This window comes from Telmatherina bonti (genome assembly GCF_933228915.1).
Source record: "Telmatherina bonti genome assembly, chromosome: 17".
NCBI lineage: Eukaryota > Metazoa > Chordata > Actinopteri > Atheriniformes > Telmatherinidae > Telmatherina > Telmatherina bonti.
Window position 1 is genome coordinate 8930090 of NC_136615.1, and position 21288 is coordinate 8951377.

The following is a 21288-nucleotide window of genomic DNA, read 5'->3' on the forward strand; positions in this document are numbered from 1 at the left end:
GTTTAAATAAATAAAAGCAGCTCTCATCTTCACATCTCAGAGGATAAAAAAAATTATTTTTCACACTTCCTACAGCGAAGATCTTCTTGAAACAGATCAATAAAGTCGACACAACTCTAACACATGCTTAGCTAAGCTGGGAACTTTTATATAAATAATGCAACATTATCTGAAAATAAGAAATTAAATGCAAGCCAAGCCCCCCACCACTCCCATCCAGGTGCCGTCTTGTGCTTATCTGAGTGTTTCTGTGAGTATTTTATGGTCGTACAGTGGATCATGTGCTGCTCTGCCATGTCTCCGTGTGGCTTTTCTGTCACTTTTAACTCATTTTGTGTCATCATAAGGCTGTTTTTTCGTCTTAAATGTATGGGAATCCAGTGACTGTCGCGTCATATTAGGACAATTTTGAACGTATTTTCCTCATATTCAGTCAATCAATCCAACTTTATATATGAAGCACATTTTCATACATAAACACAAAGTGGGTTACATTAATGTGCTTTACATATTGCAGCTTTGAACGTACAGTTGTGCTCATATTTATTCATACCCTTTCATTAAAGAAGGAAAAAAACAGCTGCCTGTAAAATAAGCTGAAATTGACTAAAGTAATAATAAATAAAAATTTTATGAAAATTTTCTAATTCTGGTTAAATAGAAATATTTTTTTAAAGCAAACAAATAAGATAATTTATTACATATATGTAAAGTAATATTTAGTTGAAGAATCCTTTAATGTTTCCGCTCCAGTCAGGTGTTTTCTGTTCCTCTCAGTCAGACTTCTGCACCTGTTGACAGGTATTTTGTCCCACTGTTCAACAGAAAAGTGCTCTAATTTGTTCAGGACCAATTTGTTTAAATGAAAAAACAGTGTCTTATATTACTAAATTATATTTTTTTTTGTTATTGTTCCTTTAAGTCTCCAGTCATTTGAGTGACTTTTGTAAATTCAGCCTTTTCTTTAATGAAAGGGGATGAAGACATATGAGCACAACTGTAGCATTAGCAACAGTAGTTGCATCTCCAGGACCATTGCTGATGTCTTTCCTCCTTGGCATTGTGTTTACACACACCTGAATGCTCCAGAGCTGCAAACAAACAAAATCTGAGCTTTAAACTTCCACTGATGGGCTGAGTTTTCCACACACTGCTTTTGACTTTGTTTTTGTTCAGTAAATTATAACGCAGTACAATACGTTACTTATTCACTTGTTTTTATTACCTGATGATGTGACAGAACACCAGAATTTAAAATACAAACCAGATGAAAGTAGAGATATTATTGCAGCTTGGACTGTAAATGCAGCCTCACCATCTGATCCTAAATGTCTCACTGACATGGTTAAGTTGTTCTTGTTTGTGATGTCCAGTACTGGATGACCACAGGGTTGTTCTGCTTTTTATTATGTTCACAGATGTCTATCATGGTTTTACTTACTTAAAACAAAGTGACCATTGATTTCAGACACTGGTGAATACAGAGTTAAGGGTCTTTTATGATGAAAACATTCAGGTTTACCTCTGTGATGTGTTTGATTTTAAATGGAAATTTCCAACTCTATGTTTAAAAGAAGAAGGTGGAGAATTTATTTACTGAAGAAGCTCAAGCTAAAGTCGATTTTCTGCACTTTTTTCTTTCATTTATAGCAAATCTTTCAACCTTTTCTTACATCTCTTGGATTGATGGACCTTTTAAAGCCTGAACAAACATTACCAGGATCTGCTCCAGATAAATGAAGTCAAACAAAGACGTTTGAGTCTCAGGTAAAACAGCCATGATCATCATCATCATCCTCATCAGGCAACTTCATCACATATAGGCTGATGATGATGTCCGTGATGATGCCTTCTTGTCGCTGTGTGTGCTCCTGAGTAAAACAAATAGTTTCTCCAGGTCTTCAACTCCTACTGAATTCACACCCATTTAACCAAATGAGATATTTGGACCCTTTTGTTTGGTTGCATTTATGATATTTTCAGTAATAGTTTGAAGGTATTTCTTGTCTTCCACGTCGTTCTGGGGTCATCTTTTTCTCTGTTTAAGCTGCTGATGCTGACTTACACCAATGTTTTGAGTTTTTATTCACACATTGTTCAGTAGGTTTCATTCTGGTATCAATAAAGTTGTGTTGAATCTTGACCTAAATCAGACTTATATGTGTGTGTGTGTGTGTGTGTGTGGAGCTGCATCGCCACCACCTGGCGGATCACCTGAACTGCACATGTTTGTTTTTTCAGCCTAACAATAAAAACTGCTTACAATGAGTGTGTGCGGCGTGCACGCGGGACAACACGTCACAAGGGCAGATGTGGCGGATTTGTGGTGATTCGGACTCAAACCGGGACCCTCCTCCAGAGGCATCTTCCTCCTCGCGGCGGTGACGGCTACATCCCTGCCTCCAGCCCAGACCCGCCCCATCCATCCATCCATCCATCCTGCACCCAGCCTGGACGCCTCCTCCACCTCCTCTGTCCAACATGACGTCCAGCAGCAGGTACCGGAGCCGCGCGCCTCGTGCAGGTAAGCTCCCGCAGGTAGCTCTTACCACCCCCCTGCGCGCGGCAGCTGTTTCATCAGGGACAATGTCGCATCTTCATCTTTGTCTTCATCATTTCATCTTTTCTTTTCATCTGCTGGAAACGACCGGATGTGCTCGACCTCCTCCGCGCGACGCCTCCTGGAATTCATCATGTTTCAGATGAAGCGGAGGTGAGACGCAGCAGACTGTGTGTGTGTGTGTGTGTGTGTGTGTGTGTGTGTGTGCGCGCGCGCGTGTGTGAGAGAGAGAGTAAGCCCAGCCTTTGTGTTGGCCGCAGCTGATGGAATCACATCTCACACACACCTGCTGTTAAACGTTACTATGCGGTTTCATGCAGCTGGAGACACATTCACGCGTGGAATACCCCTGCGTGGAAGTCCTCCGCACTCTCACCTGGCTATATGCTCAGCTGGTGAGGTGTAAACGTGCTGAGGAGCAGATGCATCACAGTAAACTGGTGAAATGTGAATGTATTGAAACTGAAATGGGATGATTATAATGATGTGCAGCGAGACGTGGAGGTCAGCTCTGATGGCTGGTCCAAGCCTCAGCTCGGGATGGGATCACACACACACACACCTTTGTTAGGCCAGTTTGCTTGTTATGTGAGGTTCTCTTTGGGTGAACCCTCCTCCTGCAGACCAGAGGCATGCATGTTAGGTTCACTGGTAATACGAGCATGAATAGTTTGTCTCTCTGTTGACCCTGCAATGGACTGGACCGGTCCAATCCAGAGAGTGTCCTGCCTGCCACCTCCTCCTGTCCTCCTCCTCCTCCTTTGACCTGTCAATCACCTCTAATGGCACCTGGGGTGTCCAATCAAACCAGTTGCACCCTTGTTTCCTCTCTAGCTGCTCCTGCATGTAAAACCTCACAATCTGAGAGTAATATGAATTAGATGAGCCATACTTTGAACTATTTTAATACTAGAACAAAACATTATTTCATGCATTAACCACTTAAAAATAAAGCACCTAATTGTACCTTTAGGGGTACAACAGATTGCTGGTACCTTATGAAGCCCAGACAAACTATAGATACAAAGAAAAAGAGACAAATTTGCAGTTAATGAAATGAGCTAAAAACTGTGCGGAGATGGTGGTGGTGGATGGATGGATGGATGGATGGATGGATGGATGGATGGATGGATGGATGGATGTTACACAGAAACATGAATACATGAGAGTAATAATATATAACTACAATAAATGACAATATTATTAATTTAAAGTGCCAGTATTGTGTATCGAAAGCATAAAACCTCCATATAGAGATGCTACAAAGATGTTACCATCATGAATATGATCAATAACAGAGTAAATGACTGTCTGTACCAACCAGTTCTCACTTCCAGTCTTTTTCACAAGTTCACTCCATCAGTTTTAAACATGGAGGGGACTGTTACCATGGCAACACAGAAAGCTTTCTACAGTAAAACATGTGCTGTGTAGTTTTTAAAGCCTAACTGCGTGTTTGTAACTTTAATGTGCAGGTAAACAGCAGTAGATTGGAGGTAATTGTTATATTAGTTGGACAAAAAGAGAAATGAGCAGGCAGGATGAAACACAGACGGATAATTCCAACGCTGAGTCTGAGATGTTCATTGACTTTGTCCCGAAAGAAGGACAATGTGACAGTTTCAGCTGAATGGTTAGACATGAAGTAGTAGCGTTCAATCCCTGCTTGGTCTTTTATTCGAGCAGAATTTAACAAGGTATCACACCAGCAGCTGAAAGCGTTGCTTTGCAGCAGGAGCAGACCATTTAGTAAATCTAGCCCCAAAGATAAAAACATGCATGTAAATCACAAATTATATGAACTGTTGTGGAAGTAAAGATAGAAAACAATGTTTAAACAGTGAGTATAACTACAACTGAAGATGAAGATGAGAGAAACATAACTCCGTTGTCATGGCAGCAGGTCCTTTCGAGTTAATATCCCCCAAATCCTGCAAGCTGTCTCCTGTTTATCTGGCCTCCGTCGAAGCTCTGAGGCTGACTCAAGCAGAAGCAGACTGGATTTGTGTATTTTAGTGATGTGTGTGGGTGTGACTTGCAAATGCATCCGGGAACAAAATGTCAATACAGAAGCGAAGCAGTAACAAACACAAACACAAACACACACACACACACACACTCTCCTCCTCAGCAGTGGAGATAATATTCCCATCATTAGATTTGGCATTAGATGGTTCTACAGTGTTCATGTATACAGACAGACTCAGCTTAGACATCCCCCACCTCCTCCCCTGGTGCATGCATAAGCTTCCCTCTCTGCATTATGAATACTTGGAGGGCCTCAGGCTGCACCCCCCCCTCAGTGCAACATGAAGGGAATCATGGGAATGTCCTACTAACACAGCTACTGTACCAAGCAGGAGCATGACGCATGAATGCACTGCAGCTCGTGTGACTGTTGCTTGTGGATTGTTTACAGGAGAAAGAGTACGTTGGATTTGCGACGCTGCCCAGTCAGCTGCACAGAAAGTCGGTGAAGAAAGGGTTCGACTTCACGCTGATGGTAGCAGGTGAGGAGAGCTGCTCTGCTAGCATAACGTAACAGTAAAGGAGACGATGACGTTCAACCTCATCACTCGTTTACTTTTAATATTATTTTTAAAATAAAAAATACTTGGAAACCCTATATTTGACATGCAAATGTGGGTTTATCTTGATAAATAAACTCATATTTGTATTAAAAGGTGAATTTATTACATATTTTGTATAACTTGCCATGTTCACTGATGCAAACACGCACATGTTCATCATCAGTGCATCAAATGTGAGATAAAAAAATTAATATCCCACAGATCTACCATCTGTAGGAGCAGATTGTTCAGGGACTACACTGACTACCTCCTTTCTTTAGATCCACCTGTTCAGTTATGCATTCAGCCAATCAGATGGCAGCATCTCAACACATGTGGTCATGTAGATGTGTTGAGGATGACTTGCTGAAGCTCAAACTGAGCATCAGAATGAAGAAGTAAAGACATTTAAGTGACTTTGAAAGTGACATGGTTGTTGGTCTGAGTATTTACTCGGATTTTTGCACACAACCATCTCCAGAGTTTACAGAGAAGGTCTGAAGAAGAGAATATCCAGCAAGCAGCAGTTGTCTGGACCAGAATGTCTTGTTGAGGAGAATGGACAGACTGGTTGGAGGTGATAGATAGACAACAGGAAGTCCAGTCAGCACTGGTTCTAACTGAGGTTTGCAGAACATCATTTCTGAACACACAACACGTCCAGCCTGGAAGCAGATGGTCTCCAGCAGCAGAAGACCACAGCGGGTTCCCTCCTGTCAGTAAGAACAGGAAACCGAGGCTACAATCCACACAGACTCACCAGAACTGGACAATAGAAGATGGAGAAACATTGCTGGTCTGATGAGTCTCCAGTTCAGCTCCACATTCACATGGTAGGATCAGAATCTGCTGGAAACATCATGACAACATGGATCCATCCTGCCATCAGGATCAACGCTTCAGGCTGCTGCTGGTGGAATGGTGGGGGGAGGTTTTCTTGTCCCACTTTCATCCCCTTAGTACCAACATGACCTGGTTTAACCAGCACAGCCTATCTGAGTCCTGCTGCTGACCATGTCCATCCCTTTCTGAGCACAGTGTAGCATCTTCTGATGGAAACTTCCAGCAGGATGATGCACCATGTCACAAAGCTCACATCATCTCCACCATGACGATGAGTTCACTGTCCTCCAACGGCTCCACAGTCACCAGATCTACATCCAGCAGAGCAGCTTTGGGATGTGGTGGAACAGGAGATTCTCATCATGATGAGGTGGAACGGGAGATTCTCATCATGATGAGGTGGAACAGGAGATTCTCATGGTGATGAGGTGGAACGGGAGATTCTCATCATGATGTGGTGGAACGGGAGATTCTCATCATGATGAGGTGGAACGGGAGATTCTCATCATGATGAGGTGGAACGGGAGATTCTCATGGTGATGAGGTGGAACGGTAGATTCTCATGGTGATGAGGTGAAACGGGAGATTCTCATGGTGATGAGGTGGAACGGGAGATTCTCATGGTGATGAGGTGGAACGGGAGATTCTCATGGTGATGAGGTGAAACGGGAGATTCTCATGGTGATGAGGTGGAACGGGAGATTCTCATGGTGATGAGGTGGAACGGGAGATTCTCATGGTGATGAGGTGAAACGGGAGATTCTCATGGTGATGAGGTGAAACGGGAGATTCTCATGGTGATGAGGTGGAACGGGAGATTCTCATGGTGATGAGGTGGAACGGGAGATTCTCATGGTGATGAGGTGGAACGGGAGATTCTCATGGTGATGAGGTGGAACGGGAGATTCTCATGGTGATGAGGTGGAACGGGAGATTCTCATGGTGATGAGGTGGAACGGGAGATTCTCATGGTGATGAGGTGAAACGGGAGATTCTCATGGTGATGAGGTGAAACGGGAGATTCTCATGGTGATGAGGTGAAACGGGAGATTCTCATGGTGATGAGGTGAAACGGGAGATTCTCATGGTGATGAGGTGAAACGGGAGATTCTCATGGTGATGAGGTGGAACGGGAGATTCTCATGGTGATGAGGTGAAACGGGAGATTCTCATGGTGATGAGGTGAAACGGGAGATTCTCATGGTGATGAGGTGGAACGGGAGATTCTCATGGTGATGAGGTGAAACGGGAGATTCTCATGGTGATGAGGTGGAACGGGAGATTCTCATGGTGATGAGGTGGAACGGGAGATTCTCATGGTGATGAGGTGAAACGGGAGATTCTCATGGTGATGAGGTGAAACGGGAGATTCTCATGGTGATGAGGTGGAACGGGAGATTCTCATGGTGATGAGGTGGAACGGGAGATTCTCATGGTGATGAGGTGGAACGGGAGATTCTCATGGTGATGAGGTGAAACGGGAGATTCTCATGGTGATGAGGTGGAACGGGAGATTCTCATGGTGATGAGGTGGAACGGGAGATTCTCATGGTGATGAGGTGAAACGGGAGATTCTCATGGTGATGAGGTGAAACGGGAGATTCTCATGGTGATGAGGTGAAACGGGAGATTCTCATGGTGATGAGGTGGAACGGGAGATTCTCATGGTGATGAGGTGGAACGGGAGATTCTCATCATGATGTGGTGGAACGGGAGATTCTCATGGTGATGAGGTGGAACGGGAGATTCTCATCATGATGTGGTGGAACGGGAGATTCTCATGGTGATGAGGTGAAACGGGAGATTCTCATGGTGATGAGGTGGAACGGGAGATTCTCATCATGATGTGGTGGAACGGGAGATTCTCATGGTGATGAGGTGGAACGGGAGATTCTCATGGTGATGAGGTGAAACGGGAGATTCTCATGGTGATGAGGTGGAACGGGAGATTCTCATGGTGATGAGGTGGAACGGGAGATTCTCATGGTGATGTGGTGGAACTGGAAGTTCTCATCATGATGTGCAGCAGCTGTGTGATGCTTCATGTCAATATGGAGCAAAATCTTTGAGAATTTATACCATGAGGAATTAAAGTAGTTTTAAAAGTAAAAAAAAAAGGGGGGGGCCAACTCAGGATAAAATTTGTGACAGTAAATGTGGCTGAATCTGACTACAGCACTAAAGGATGATTTAATACATTAACATTTTAATTTGCTCATAAAATGAAAATGTATAACAAATAAAAGTAAAATAATAAAAGTGCATGTGTGTCCCAGGTGAGTCCGGTTTGGGTAAATCCACGCTGGTGAACAGCCTCTTCCTCACCGATCTGTACAAAGAGAGAAAGCTGCTAAACGCAGAGGGTGAGGGATCGACCCATCACACGCCTTCAAACGTTCAATCACATATCCGGGTGCAGAGACTCTGCTTGACGTGTGTGCAACATCATCTTCCCCTGCAGAACGCATCAAACAGACAGTAGACATCACAAAGCGCACCGTGGACATCGAGGAGAAGGGGGTGAAGCTGAAACTCACCATCGTGGACACGCCGGGGTTTGGAGACGCTGTTAACAACACAGAGTGGTGAGACGGATATTTGCTCAGTAGAGACGGCTTTTAATCAGCAAATTAATTAAAAGTTATGCAGCATGCGTCATTTCCATTTGTTCCATGGTTCACTGTGAGGTTGTAGATAGAAAAAGCTTTTAATTGGAACAAACCATTAAGGTTGTAGATAGAAAAAGCTTTTAATTGGAACAAACCATTAAGGTTGTAGATAGAAAAAGCTTTTAATTGGAACAAACCATTAAGGTTGTAGATAGAAAAAGCTTTTAATTGGAACACACCATTAAGGTTGTAGATAGAAAAAGCTTTTAATTGGAACACACCATTAAGGTTGTAGATAGAAAAAGCTTTTAATTGGAACAAACCATTAAGGTTGTAGATAGAAAAAGCTTTTAATTGGAACAAACCATTAAGGTTGTAGATAGAAAAAGCTTTTAATTGGAACAAACCATTAAGGTTGTAGATAGAAAAAGCTTTTAATTGGAACAAACCATTAAGGTTGTAGATAGAAAAAGCTTTTAATTGGAACAAACCATTAAGGTTGTAGGTAGAAAAAGCTTTTCATTGGAACAAACCATTAAGGTTGTAGATAAAAAAAAGCTTTTCATTGGAACAAACCATTAAGGTTGTAGATAGAAATAAATTTTCATTGGAACAAACCATTAAGGTTGTAGATAGAAAAAGCTTTTCATTGGAACAAATCATTAAGGTTGTAGATAGAAATAAATTTTCATTGGAACAAACCATTAAGGTTGTAGATAGAAAAAGCTTTTCATTGGAACAAACCATTAAGGTTGTAGGTAGAAAAAGCTTTTCATTGGAACAAACCATTAAGGTTGTAGATAGAAAAAGCTTTTCATTGGAACAAACCATTAAGGTTGTAGGTAGAAAAAGCTTTTCATTGGAACAAACCATTAAGGTTGTAGGTAGAAAAAGCTTTTCATTGGAACATCCATTAAGGTTGTAGGTAGAAAAAGCTTTTAATTGGAACAAACCATTAAGGTTGTAGATAGAAAAAGCTTTTCATTGGAACAAACCATTAAGGTTGTAGATAGAAAAAGCTTTTCATTGGAACAAACCATTAAGGGCTCCAAAGGATGTTCATAGACGCTAATGTGGACCTGCCCGGCTTTTCCACCATTCGAGCAGATCGGGATCCTGATGCATCCGGAAAGCGCAAAGGCGGGGGACTCATTCTGTATGCTAACAAGCGGTGGTGTCATCCCAACCATCTGACTGTTAAATCCGTGATTTGCACCCGCAATTTGGAGCTGCTAGCTGTTAGCATCAGACCGTACTACGTACCACGTGAGTTCTCGCACGTCATCGCGCTGTGTGTTTACATTCCTCCGAGAGCGGACGCAGAGGCGGTGCGTGAGGCTATCTATAACACCACCACAGCACTTCAGTCCCAACATCCAGATGCATTCTTTCTTCTCTCCGGTGATTTTAATCATGTCACCCTGGATTCTACTCTGCCATCTTTCCACCAGTATGTCAGCTGCCCCACTAGGAAAAATAAGACTATAGATCTTTTGTATGCAAATACCATGGATGCATACTCAGCTTCTCCCCTTCCTCCACTGGGCAGATCCGACCACAACCTTGTCCACCTACAGCCCACCTACACTCCTCTTGTGAAGAGGCAAACTGCTACAACCAGGCAGGTCCGCAGGTGGTCCCCTGAGGCAGAGGATGCACTCAGACACTGCTTTGCCACCACAGACTGGAATGTATTAGTGGACTCACATGGGGAGGACCTAGAGGGGGCAGTGGGTTGCCTGACTGACTATATAAATTTTTGTGAGCAGCAGGCGGTGCCTGTTAAGTCAGTAAAGTGCTTTGCAAACAACAAGCCTTGGATAACATCTAATGTAAAGAGTATGCTAAACACAAAGAAGAGGGTGTTTGGGAGGAAAAATAGTGAAAGGATGAGGGAGGTTCAGAAGGAAGTCAAAACCTGTCTGAAGGTGGCCAAGGAGGCTTACAGCAAGAAGCTTGAGAGGAAGCTGACTGACAACAACATGCGGGAGGTCTGGAATGGTATGAAAACCATTACTGGCTGCAGCAGTAAAAGCAATGTTGGCTGTATGGACATAAAAAGAGCTGAGGAGCTGAACACTTTTTTTAATCGGTTCAGTTCCCCACCAACTGCCTGCTCACCTCAACAGCCCTCCTCATGCCGCCCTGATCATCACCATCCAGCTTCTCCTCCACGTGCCTCTCTCTCACTTTCAAACGCCACTCTCACCTCAACTCCAACCTTCATCACTGCGGACCAGGTGACAACTGAGCTGCGACGTCTCCATCCAAGGAAGGCCCCGGGTCCGGACCAGGTCTGCCCGAGGCTCTTGAGGACCTGTGCTGCTGAGTTGGGGGACCCTCTACAGCAGGTCTACAACCTGAGCCTGCAGCAGGGGAGAGTTCCTTCTATGTGGAAAACCTCCTGCATCGTTCCAGTTCCCAAGAAGAGTCGGCCTCGGGAGCTGAACGACTACAGGCCGGTCGCACTTACATCGCACGTCATGAAGACACTGGAGCGACTGGTCCTGCGAATTGTGCACCCTCAGGTGCTGGGAGGACGGGACCCCCTCCAATTTGCCTATCAGGAGAAGGTGGGAGTGGAGGATGCTGTCCTCTACCTTCTACACCGTGCCCTTACATACCTGGATGTTGGAGGGTGCATGGTGAGGATGCTGTTCTTTGACTTTTCCAGCGCGTTTAATACCATCCAGCCCAGCCTTCTCCGGGAGAAGCTGAACATCATGGCTGTGGACCCTCACCTCGTGACCTGGATTTCAGACTATCTGACTAATAGGTCTCAGTTTGTCCGAGTGGGGGGGTGTAGGTCCTCAACATTGACCTGCAGTATTGGAGCACCTCAGGGCACGGTGTTGTCGCCCCTCCTCTTCACTCTTTACACCTCTGACTTTCAGTACAACTCAGATACATGCCACATGCAGAAGTTCTCTGATGACACTGCAATTGTGGCATGTATTAGGGAGGGTGAAGAGGGGGAGTACAGGGGCCTGGTGAAGGACTTTGTGGAGTGGTGCCAGCACAACAAGCTCCAGCTTAATACATCAAAGACAAAGGAGCTGGTGCTGGATTTCCGCCGGGCGCCCCCTGCTGTACAGTCCATCAACATCAGTGGATCTGAGGTGGAGGTGGTCTCTAACTACAAATATCTGGGGCTGCAGCTGGATAACAGTCTGAGCTGGGCAGCTAACACAGATGCTGTGTACAAAAAGGCTCAGAGCAGGATGTATTTTTTAAGAAGGCTGGCATCCTTTAGAGTCTGTTCAAAGTTACTGTACATGTTCTACCAATCGATTGTATCTAGTGCTCTTTTTTATGCTGTTGTGTGCTGGGGGGGCAACGCTAAAAAGAGGGACACTCAGAGGCTGGACAGGCTCATAAGGAAAGCAGGCTCTGTGGTTGGACTCGGCCTGGACTCTGTGGAAAAGGTGGTGGAGCAGAGGACGCTCTCTAAGATCAGGGCAATCCTCTCCAATCAGAGCCACCCCCTATATCTTGTCTTCTCTCGGCAGAGGAGCTCTGTTAGCTCCAGGTTTCTCTCATTGGGCTGCTCCACTGATAGACTAAAAAACTCTTTCATCCCTCGTGCCATCAGGCTGTATAATGCAGCCACTTCAGGGAGGAGCAGGAGAGACTGATACTAGTCCTGAACTTTGTTTTTTCAGTGCCTTAACTTGTAGCACCTTAACCTGTAGCACTTTATCTTTTAATGCTGTTGAATTATTTATTTGTCTGGTTTTTTTAAACTTTAAATTTTCTCTTTTGCTGTTTTATGAATGTGAGCAACGGACAACTGCACAATTTCCTTCAGGATTAATAAAGTATTTATCTATCTATCTATCTATCTTCTCAGCACTTTCACATGAAGATGATGCCACTTTGCCCACCAAGACACACATTGCAGGAAAACATTAAAACACTGGCAAATCTAGTCAAACCAGGTACTTTTCAATCCAGCTGGTTTGCTAAAAAACAGTCATTTAGAGGTTGGAGGTTCGATAGAGCTACAGTCATGAGAGGGCTAGGACTTCAACCTCTTTTCTGGGTTTATTTAATCAGCAAGTTATGGAAACAATCTGGTCCTCACTTGGTCTTAAAATGAGACTAAAGTAATACAACTTTATTTAAAACACATACTAAAACAACAAAGTGCCACAATGTGCAGAGTTGAAACTAAACAGCATAAATAACATATTGGATGACATTCAAATGTAAAATACTAGAAATTAAAGTAAAATAATTGCACTCAACTAAAATCAGATCAAAATGCCAGCTTGCCACTTTGTGCACACAGCCATGGTGAACATATCGGTCTTCAGCAGAGGTTTAGAAACAGATACAGAGCTTATTCCATAGTGTAGATGCTGCCACCGCCATGGCCCGGTTAAAGCTAAAAACAATCTCTGATGAAGAACAGCTCATCACCGATGTAACAAACCAAAACCATGGTGTGAGGAGCTGAGTGGAGGCCAAGAATCTGCACCTCATATAGATAATTTAGCTGTTGGTATCAGTCTGTCACATGGATGTGGGGCAAGTTTGATGCAAATCAGGTGTTTGAGGTTTGTTTCTGCACGGCAGAAGTTTCCACCACATCGTTTAATCCAGGCCGAGGTCTGAACTTCATCAGGATCGTATCCATGCCTTTTTTTCCTTTTTCCGTTGTAGATCTGCTGCTGTTCATTGATCTGTTGCTAATTTCAGCCAAGCTTTAGCTGTCCGATACATGGATGCATACTTAGTTTTATTTGTATTTATAGACCAATACTGACATTAAAATGCAATATTGGTAATTATCAGTTTTTACTTTTTCAATGACAAAACTTATACACAACATACACATATTAAATATCAAACTCTTCAACTATGTCTCCTCTAACTCAAAATTAACAAATATAAGAAATGTCATCTATAGTTCTCCAGATATTTTTGTTTTTTTGATACAACTCGCTCCAAAAATATTGGCATCAGAGATATCAGTATCAGAAATTAAGAGTTGGACAAAATCTAAATATCTGATATTGTGAAAAAGTGATATTCAACGTCTGTAATTTATACAATAATTTTTTTATTCTTCCTAAAACATTTAATAGAAAGATAAATTTCTAAAAAGGTAAAAAAATATCATAAATAAAAGGTTGTTGTTTTTTTTTCACTGTTTTCCTTTATGCTTCTTTTTGTCTGTTTTTACACCATCTTTAATGCTTTAAATGTTTCATGTAAAGCACTTTCAATTGTCCTGTACATGGAAGGTGCTATACAAGGAAATTTGCCTTGCCTTGTGATGTATAGACATTACATGAAGTGTAAAATATGAATTGTCTGTTTTTCTTTAAACACAATAACGGATTTGGCCTCTTTAGTTTCAGTTTTCTTCCATAAAATCACTTCGTATGCAGAAACTCTACTTTTGTTGGTGTTATCAATATCTCACATCCTTCTAGATGGTAATTGCTTTGTATTTTTTCCAAATCATTTTGGATATTAATTGGTAAACATCATTAGTATCCAGAGGAGTTCATGATCCCCTGCAAGGTGTCCAGGTCCTGTGGCTCCTAAACAAGCCCAGACCATCATCCCTCCACTGCTGTGCTTGCCTGTATTCTGTTTGTTTTCTTCAAACATCCTCACGTCAATCAGAGTTAGGAGAATTTTCCAACTTTATGCTGAACCTTTGCCACCACATTAAGCATATAGACCTGTCCGTGTGCTCATTACAGACTTACAGTCATCTATGTTAGCTGCGAGCTCACCCGCTAATGGCAAGTTGATAGTCTGGGCTAAGATAGCCGCCTTCTGGCATTGTTGCCAACTCTGATTTACTGAGATGCTTATGATACTCTCAGCTGATTGGTTCTTTTAGAGGTTGTTTTCTAACTACTGATGATGTGTTTCGTAGCTGGAGCCCGGTCACAGACTACATCAACCAACAGTTTGAGCAGTACTTCAGGGACGAGAGTGGACTGAACAGGAAGAACATTCAGGACAACAGAGTTCACTGCTGTCTCTACTTTATATCTCCGTTTGGACAAGGGTAACACACACACACACGCAGAAATAAATACTTATATTTGTCCGCATCCATGTGGGGAAATACTCAGCGAGGTCTGTATCCTCCTGCAGGCTTCGTCCGATTGATGTAGAGTTCATGAAGGCCCTGCAGGATAAAGTTAACGTGGTTCCTCTCATCGCTAAAGCTGACTGCCTCACTCCGCTTGAGATAAAGAAACTCAAAGAGCGGGTAAGGCCATAAAAGCTCCGTTTGTTCAGCGTCTTCTGCAGCTGCTGCTTGTTTTCTTCATAGTTCTGTGGTGGAATAAATCCAGAAAGATGTTTTAGGAGATGATTTTATACATCAGAATTATGTGAAATTCTTTATTCCCCGTTCATGCAGGACGGTGCAAAAGGTTGAGCCGGTCTTCAGGTCTATAAGAAGTATTCAGGATTACTTCTCGAGACTTCTAGAGGACTCCCAGAAACTCCTCTTTATATGTTTCTGCCTTTTATCCTGTTCTCTGTCCCTGCAACAGACCTGCTGAGGTCCTGGTTCTGGGGAGGATCCGTCTCTCCAACAGACCTGCTGAGGTCCTGGTTCTGGGGAGGATCCGTCTCTCCAACAGACCTGCTGAGGTCCTGGTTCTGGGGAGGATCCGTCCCCCCATCAGACCTGCTGAGGTCCTGGTTCTGGGGAGGATCCGTCCCTCCATCAGACCCGTAGAGGTCCTGGTTCTAGGGAGGATCTGTTCCCCCATCAGACCTGCTGAGGTCCTGGTTCTGGGGAGGATCCGTCCCTCCATCAGACCCGTAGAGGTCCTGGTTCTGGGGAGGATCCGTCCCCCCATCAGACCTGCTGAGGTCCTGGTTCTGGGGAGGATCCGTCCCTCCAACAGACCTGCTGAGGTCCTGGTTCTGGGGAGGATCCGTCCCTCCATCAGACCTGTTGAGGTCCTGGTTCTGGGGAGGATCCGTCCCTCCATCAGACCTGTTGAGGTCCTGGTTCTGGGGAGGATCCGTCCCCCCATCAGACCTGTTGAGGTCCTGGTTCTGGGGAGGATCCGTCCCCCCATCAGACCTGTTGAGGTCCTGGTTCTGGGGAGGATCCGTCCCCCCATCAGACCTGCTGAGGTCCTGGTTCTGGGGAGGATCCGTCCCTCCATCAGACCCGTAGAGGTCCTGGTTCTGGGGAGGATCTGTTCCCCCATCAGACCTGTTGAGGTCCTGGTTCTGGGGAGGATCCGTCCCCCCATCAGACCCGTTGAGGTCCTGGTTCTAGGGAGGATCCGTCCCTCCATCAGACCCGTAGAGGTCCTGGTTCTGGGGAGGATCCGTCCCTCCATCAGACCCGTAGAGGTCCTGGTTCTAGGGAGGATCCGTCCCTCCATCAGACCCGTAGAGGTCCTGGTTCTGGGGAGGATCCGTCCCTCCATCAGACCCGTAGAGGTCCTGGTTCTGGGGAGGATCCATCCCCCCATCAGACCTGTTGAGATCCGGGTTCTGGGGAGGATCTGTCCCTCCCTCAGACCTGTAGAGGTCCTGGTTCTGGGAAGGATCCGTCCCTCCATCAGACCCGTAGAGGTCCTGGTTCTGGGAAGGATCCGTCCCTCCATCAGACCCGTAGAGGTCCTGGTTCTGGGAAGGATCCGTCCCTCCATCAGACCCGTAGAGGTCCTGGTTCTGGGGAGGATCCGTCCCTCCATCAGACCTTTTACCTCTGGTTTTCAGTCCAGTTCTTGGCTCATGTCACCTCAGCCTAATCTGGCTTCTTGACAGCCATGTTGCCATGGAGACCATGACTGTTGAGGCTTCGGCCGACAGCAGACGGATCAGTTTTAGCTCCAGATGCATCTCTCAGGTCCTGGTTCTTCAGGGTTATGCCTCTCAGATCTGTTTTTAGTTCCAACTCTTTTCGTTTTGTCCTCCACTTGCCCAGTTTCACCAACTTTACCGCTCAACGCTGTTTGAGACTCACCTCGTCGCTGCTCAGGTTCTATCTTCTGTCAACCAAACTGTCCTAAATTTAGTATTTTCCATCGATTCAACCAAAGAAAAAAAGAACAAATGATGAATCTCAAACAACAAAAATCCCAAAGATCCATTTTAAAAATTGTCCTTTAACTTGTCTGTTCATAGACTGGATCAGCCCTTCAGGTAGGCGCTTTTATTATGCTGGATGTCTCAAAGGTCAGTGTCAGGTGTGTAAAGACATTCTCTGTGATGTGACCCATATCAACGGCTAATCCAGCATCCATCTTGCCTTTAGTGTTAGCTCTCTCCAGCCGGTATCTTGACTTGTCTTATCGCTTGCTCCGTCCCTCTCTTTCTTTTCAACTCTTCCTCTGATAAAGTCTTCTTGTGCATCTTTGCTGAGTCAGCCATGTTCGAAATGGCAGCAGTTTAGGGCCATCGTCGGCTCCTCTTGCAGGAGTGGTGAAGGAATCATCTTTTAAAGCCGCACATACAGACAGACTGAAACTGTCTGCTGGATTTCATCACTCTGTGGAAGGGTTTGTGTGTTTCTGCTCTTATCCACCACATCTCAGATGTGTTTCATCTTCCCAGGTGAGGGAAGAGATCGATAAGTACGCGATAAAAATTTATCAGTTCCCTGATTGCGACTCGGACGAAGATGAGGAGTTCAAACAGCAAGACAAAGAGCTGAAGGTCTGCTTGTTTCTGCTTTAAAGACTTTAAAACATTCATTTTAATTCCAGTTATAGTTTTTTACTTGTCTGAGTCTAGTAGAAAAAAGGATGTTTACTTTGTGTGTGTGCTACAGGAGAGTATTCCATTTGCAGTGATTGGTGGCAATACCGTGGTGGAGGTTCGGGGACAGAGGGTGAGAGGGCGGCTCTACCCGTGGGGCGTTGTGGAGGGTAAGACTGTCACCTGGACTCTGAAGCTGTCTGCTCCCAGCACCACCCAGCCCTCATGTTGAACCTCTTCCTGTGTGCAGTGGAGAACCCGTCCCACTGCGACTTTGTGAAGCTCAGGAACATGCTGATCAGGACACACATGCACGACCTGAAGGACATCACCAACGACTGTCACTATGAGAACTACAGGGCCCATTGCATCCAGACCATGACCAGGTGAGTCAGGAAACATCACTGTGATGCTGCTTTACTGCAGAATGTGTATGCAAGGTGTATGCAAACCTTTATTTGTATGCAAATAAAGGTTTGCATACACATTTTTAGAGATTTTATGTTCTACTTTGACTTGGTTTAAGAAAACTATTGTAAGTAACTTACAGAGTGGTTATAGAGTCAATCTGAATGATCTTTGGGGCAGATTGTGTCAGATTCAGGTCTCCTGTTTGTAGGAGAACTTCTGACATCAGTGAAATTAAAGAGTGTTTCCATATGCACAAAGCAGCTAAATAACTCATTTTTTTAGCTTAATTAGCAGAAAACTTCAGGTTTAACTTTGGATTGAAACTGCTTTACATCTTAACAGATTGTATCACCATGGCAACTGGAAATCTGGAATAAGAAACAACATGTAAAAGGTTCTCCTTTAAACCAGTTAATGATAAAAAGGAGTCAGAATCAGTCTGGAAGTAACTCCTCTGTAGCTTAAATCAGAAGGAAATCCCTCTAAACGTTCTATTCTATTCTATTCTATTCTATTCTATTCTATTCTATTCTATTCTATTCTATTCTATTGTACAATCATTTAGCAGATGTTTTTATCCAAAGCGACTTACATATGAGTGAAAACAACACAAGCACGAAATCAAACCAAGACATCGTAGAAAGGTGCTGGTGGACTGTCCAGTTGGACGCAGGTCCTTACATGAAGTGCTACAGGCTTTTTTTTTCTCCCTTCCCACCCCATAATATCACCTATGTTAAAATTCAAAGAATTAATACCATAAAGTTTGTTGCAAAGAACTGGGCTAAGTTCTCCAACTCTCCAACAAATACAGCTATACTAAGTGTTGAAGTGCTCCTTGAAGAGCTGAGTCTTCAACTTGCTCTTGAAAGTAGACAGGGACTCTGCAGAGCGGACAGAGTTTGGGAAATCATTCCACCATCGTGGCACAACAGAGGAAAAGAGTCTGACTGGTGATTTAGTCCCACGTTGTGGTGGTAACACAAGGCGTCTTTTAACCAGTGGAACATAGCTGTCCATAGGGAGTGTAGGCCTGGATTAGGGAGTGGAGGTAGACGGGAGCCATTTGAGTTATTGTTTTGTAAGCCAGAAGCAAAGCTTTAAATTTGATACATGCTGTGACCGGAAGCCAGTGAAGAGCGATTAGCAGTGGAGTGACATGAGCTCGTTTGGGTTGGTTGAAAAGGCCTGCTGCAGCGTTCTGGATCATCTGCAGAGGTTTAACAGAGAACGCAGGCAGACCTGCTAGTAGGGAATTGCAGTAATCGATGCGTGAGATGACCAGAGCCTGAACCAGAAGCTGAGTCATGTGTTCTGTCAGGTACGGTCTGATTCTCTTGATGTTGTAGAGAGCATATCGACAGGCAACTGAGGCAACATGGACCTTAAAGGTCAACTGGTCATCCACCATGACACCAAGATTCCGGGCAGCAGGGGTAGGAACAAGTGTGACAGAGTCAAGCTTCACACCTTATTGCGGATGTAAGGAAGGATTGGCTGGATAGACAATGAGTTCTGTCTTGGACAGATTGAGCTGAAGGTCGCGAGGCTTCATCCATGCAAGCTGATATTCTCATTGAGACAGTTGTGTCATCTGGAGGAAAGGAGAGGAAAAGCTGAGCGTCATCAGCGTAAGTTGGCTTCTTTTCACATATAGAGACTTGAGGCTTGTAGTAAGCGAGCTTGAGCTGTAATGGTTTCACATAGCTGGATTGAATGATGTTTAGACGATGTGCACATTAGCAGGAGAAAAATGTGTCTGCTTGTCATTGGTTTGTAATGAATAGGCAGTAAAATAACCCAACCATGAACAACTATTTGATAGTTTTGACACAGACTTGTGTAAAATGTCATCTACTTCTGAATGGTGTCACCTGGTTTATGAGGTGGGTTGTGTTTTCTGCTCTGATTAATGTCAACATCAGCAGCGTGGTGGGAACATTAGTTTAACTCGGTATTTCTCACTTCTGGTCATCAGGACCCCCTGCATGTTTTAGACATGTTCCTCCCCCAAAGAGCACGATTACTGAACGTCCTCATTAAGTTCTTTTCAGCCTGTTAATGAGCTCTTTATGTCGTTCAGGTGAGTTAAAGTAGAGTTGCTTTTAGAACATGCGGGGCAGGGGGTCCTGAGGACTGGAAATGAGAAACACCAGTTTAACTGAGCTGATTGCGCAACAACTTTAACTCGACAACCTGCAGCTTTAAACAAATGTCACTCCTGCTGGAACTGCGACGGAATTCCTGTGTCATTACTTAAAGCAGGGGTCGGTCCTTGAGGGACGCTGTCCTGCAGGTTTGAGGTGTTTCATTGCTCCAACACACCTGTCTCAAATTGATCCAACAGCCTATGAAGTTCTGCACAATGACTAATGAATTTAGATCAGGTGTGTTCAAGCAGGGATACGTAGACACCATGCAGGATTGTAGCCAATGAGAACTGGAGCTGGACAACGTGACTGAAAGTATAGCAGCGGTGTCTGTATTGATAAGTGAGCGATGTCCTGATGCACATGGGCGAGTCTTTCAGAGAAATCCAGATGCAGCAGATGTTAGATCATGGTTTTGTTTCTTTTAGACAGAGTTCTGCACAGTTTGCTGCATTTGGGACACGTAGAACGCCAATTAAATCTATTTTACTAGACAGGATCTGCAGTATTCCTTTGCTCTTAGCAAAGGACTGGGATCTGTTTGGAATATTGAACATTTACCATCCAGCTTTTCAGGTGATTGGTAAAGCTAACTGCTCTGTTTGAGAGCTCTAAACAAGCCTGAGCACATGTTTTCTGTTACGTAATGTGCAGCTGGAAGAGTGCACAAGAAGCATGATGCTGAATCTGGGAGGAGTGTTGCACATATGCGTGTCTCTGGAAAATATCTGGGGTAATTGCATGTGTGAGCAGCGAGCAGTGTGTACAACATGCACATGCTTAGGAGGTAAATCCTGGCTAGAAGCATAATATTCCACATTATCAATCTGCTGCACAGCTTTGCTGTTTTTATCCTTCGCTTTGTCGTCTCCTGTTACAGCAAGATGAATGCAGATAAACGAGTGGAGAGCCCCATCCCCATCCTGCCGCTGTCCACGCCAGATGTGGAGACAGAGAAAATCATCAAAATGAAAGATGAAGAAGTGAGTGTCCAACTTCAAACGCTGAAAAGCATCACACACGATAATGCATCGTGCTGCTGACCTACATGTGTGTTATTACATAAGCTGAGTGTCTTCCTGCGCTCATTCTCTTCTCTGTCCTGTGATTCGCTTTTTCCCTCTGCAGCTGAGGAGGATGCAGCAGATGCTTCAGAAGATGCAGCAGCAGATGCATGAGCAGGACCTGTGACCACACACAACCAGTTTCCCCTCAGTTTTCCGCTCATTTCAGCCAATAGATAAAAACATCTTCACACACACGATTCTCAGCACTGCTCACAAATAAACAGAAATGAACGACAGCATGCTTTCTTTTTTTTTAAGCAGTCATTAGCCAAGTGAGTGTTGTTAGCAGTAGAAAGTAGTTTGCACTCAAAGTTTAGAGCCCAGAAGATCCGACTTTTTCACTTTGCATATTAAATGAGAGAATTGCAGCAGTGAGTT

The 21288-nt window shown here is 44.2% G+C and overlaps 1 protein-coding gene across 1 annotated transcript; it reads left to right on the forward strand.

The window, feature by feature from the left end:
• Nucleotides 1-2481: 2481 nt before the first annotated feature.
• Nucleotides 2482-21034, forward strand: septin5b (septin 5b; the record flags this gene model as incomplete). The annotated part of the gene is made up of 11 exons (XM_079256995.1): nt 2482-2538; nt 4980-5070; nt 8250-8336; nt 8435-8558; nt 14479-14613; nt 14703-14820; nt 17139-17240; nt 17356-17452; nt 17533-17668; nt 20724-20826; nt 20972-21034. 11 exons carry the CDS (start codon nt 2482-2484, stop codon nt 21032-21034), a joined length of 1113 nt encoding a protein of 370 aa, XP_079113121.1.
• Between the last annotated feature and the right edge of the window lie 254 nt (nt 21035-21288).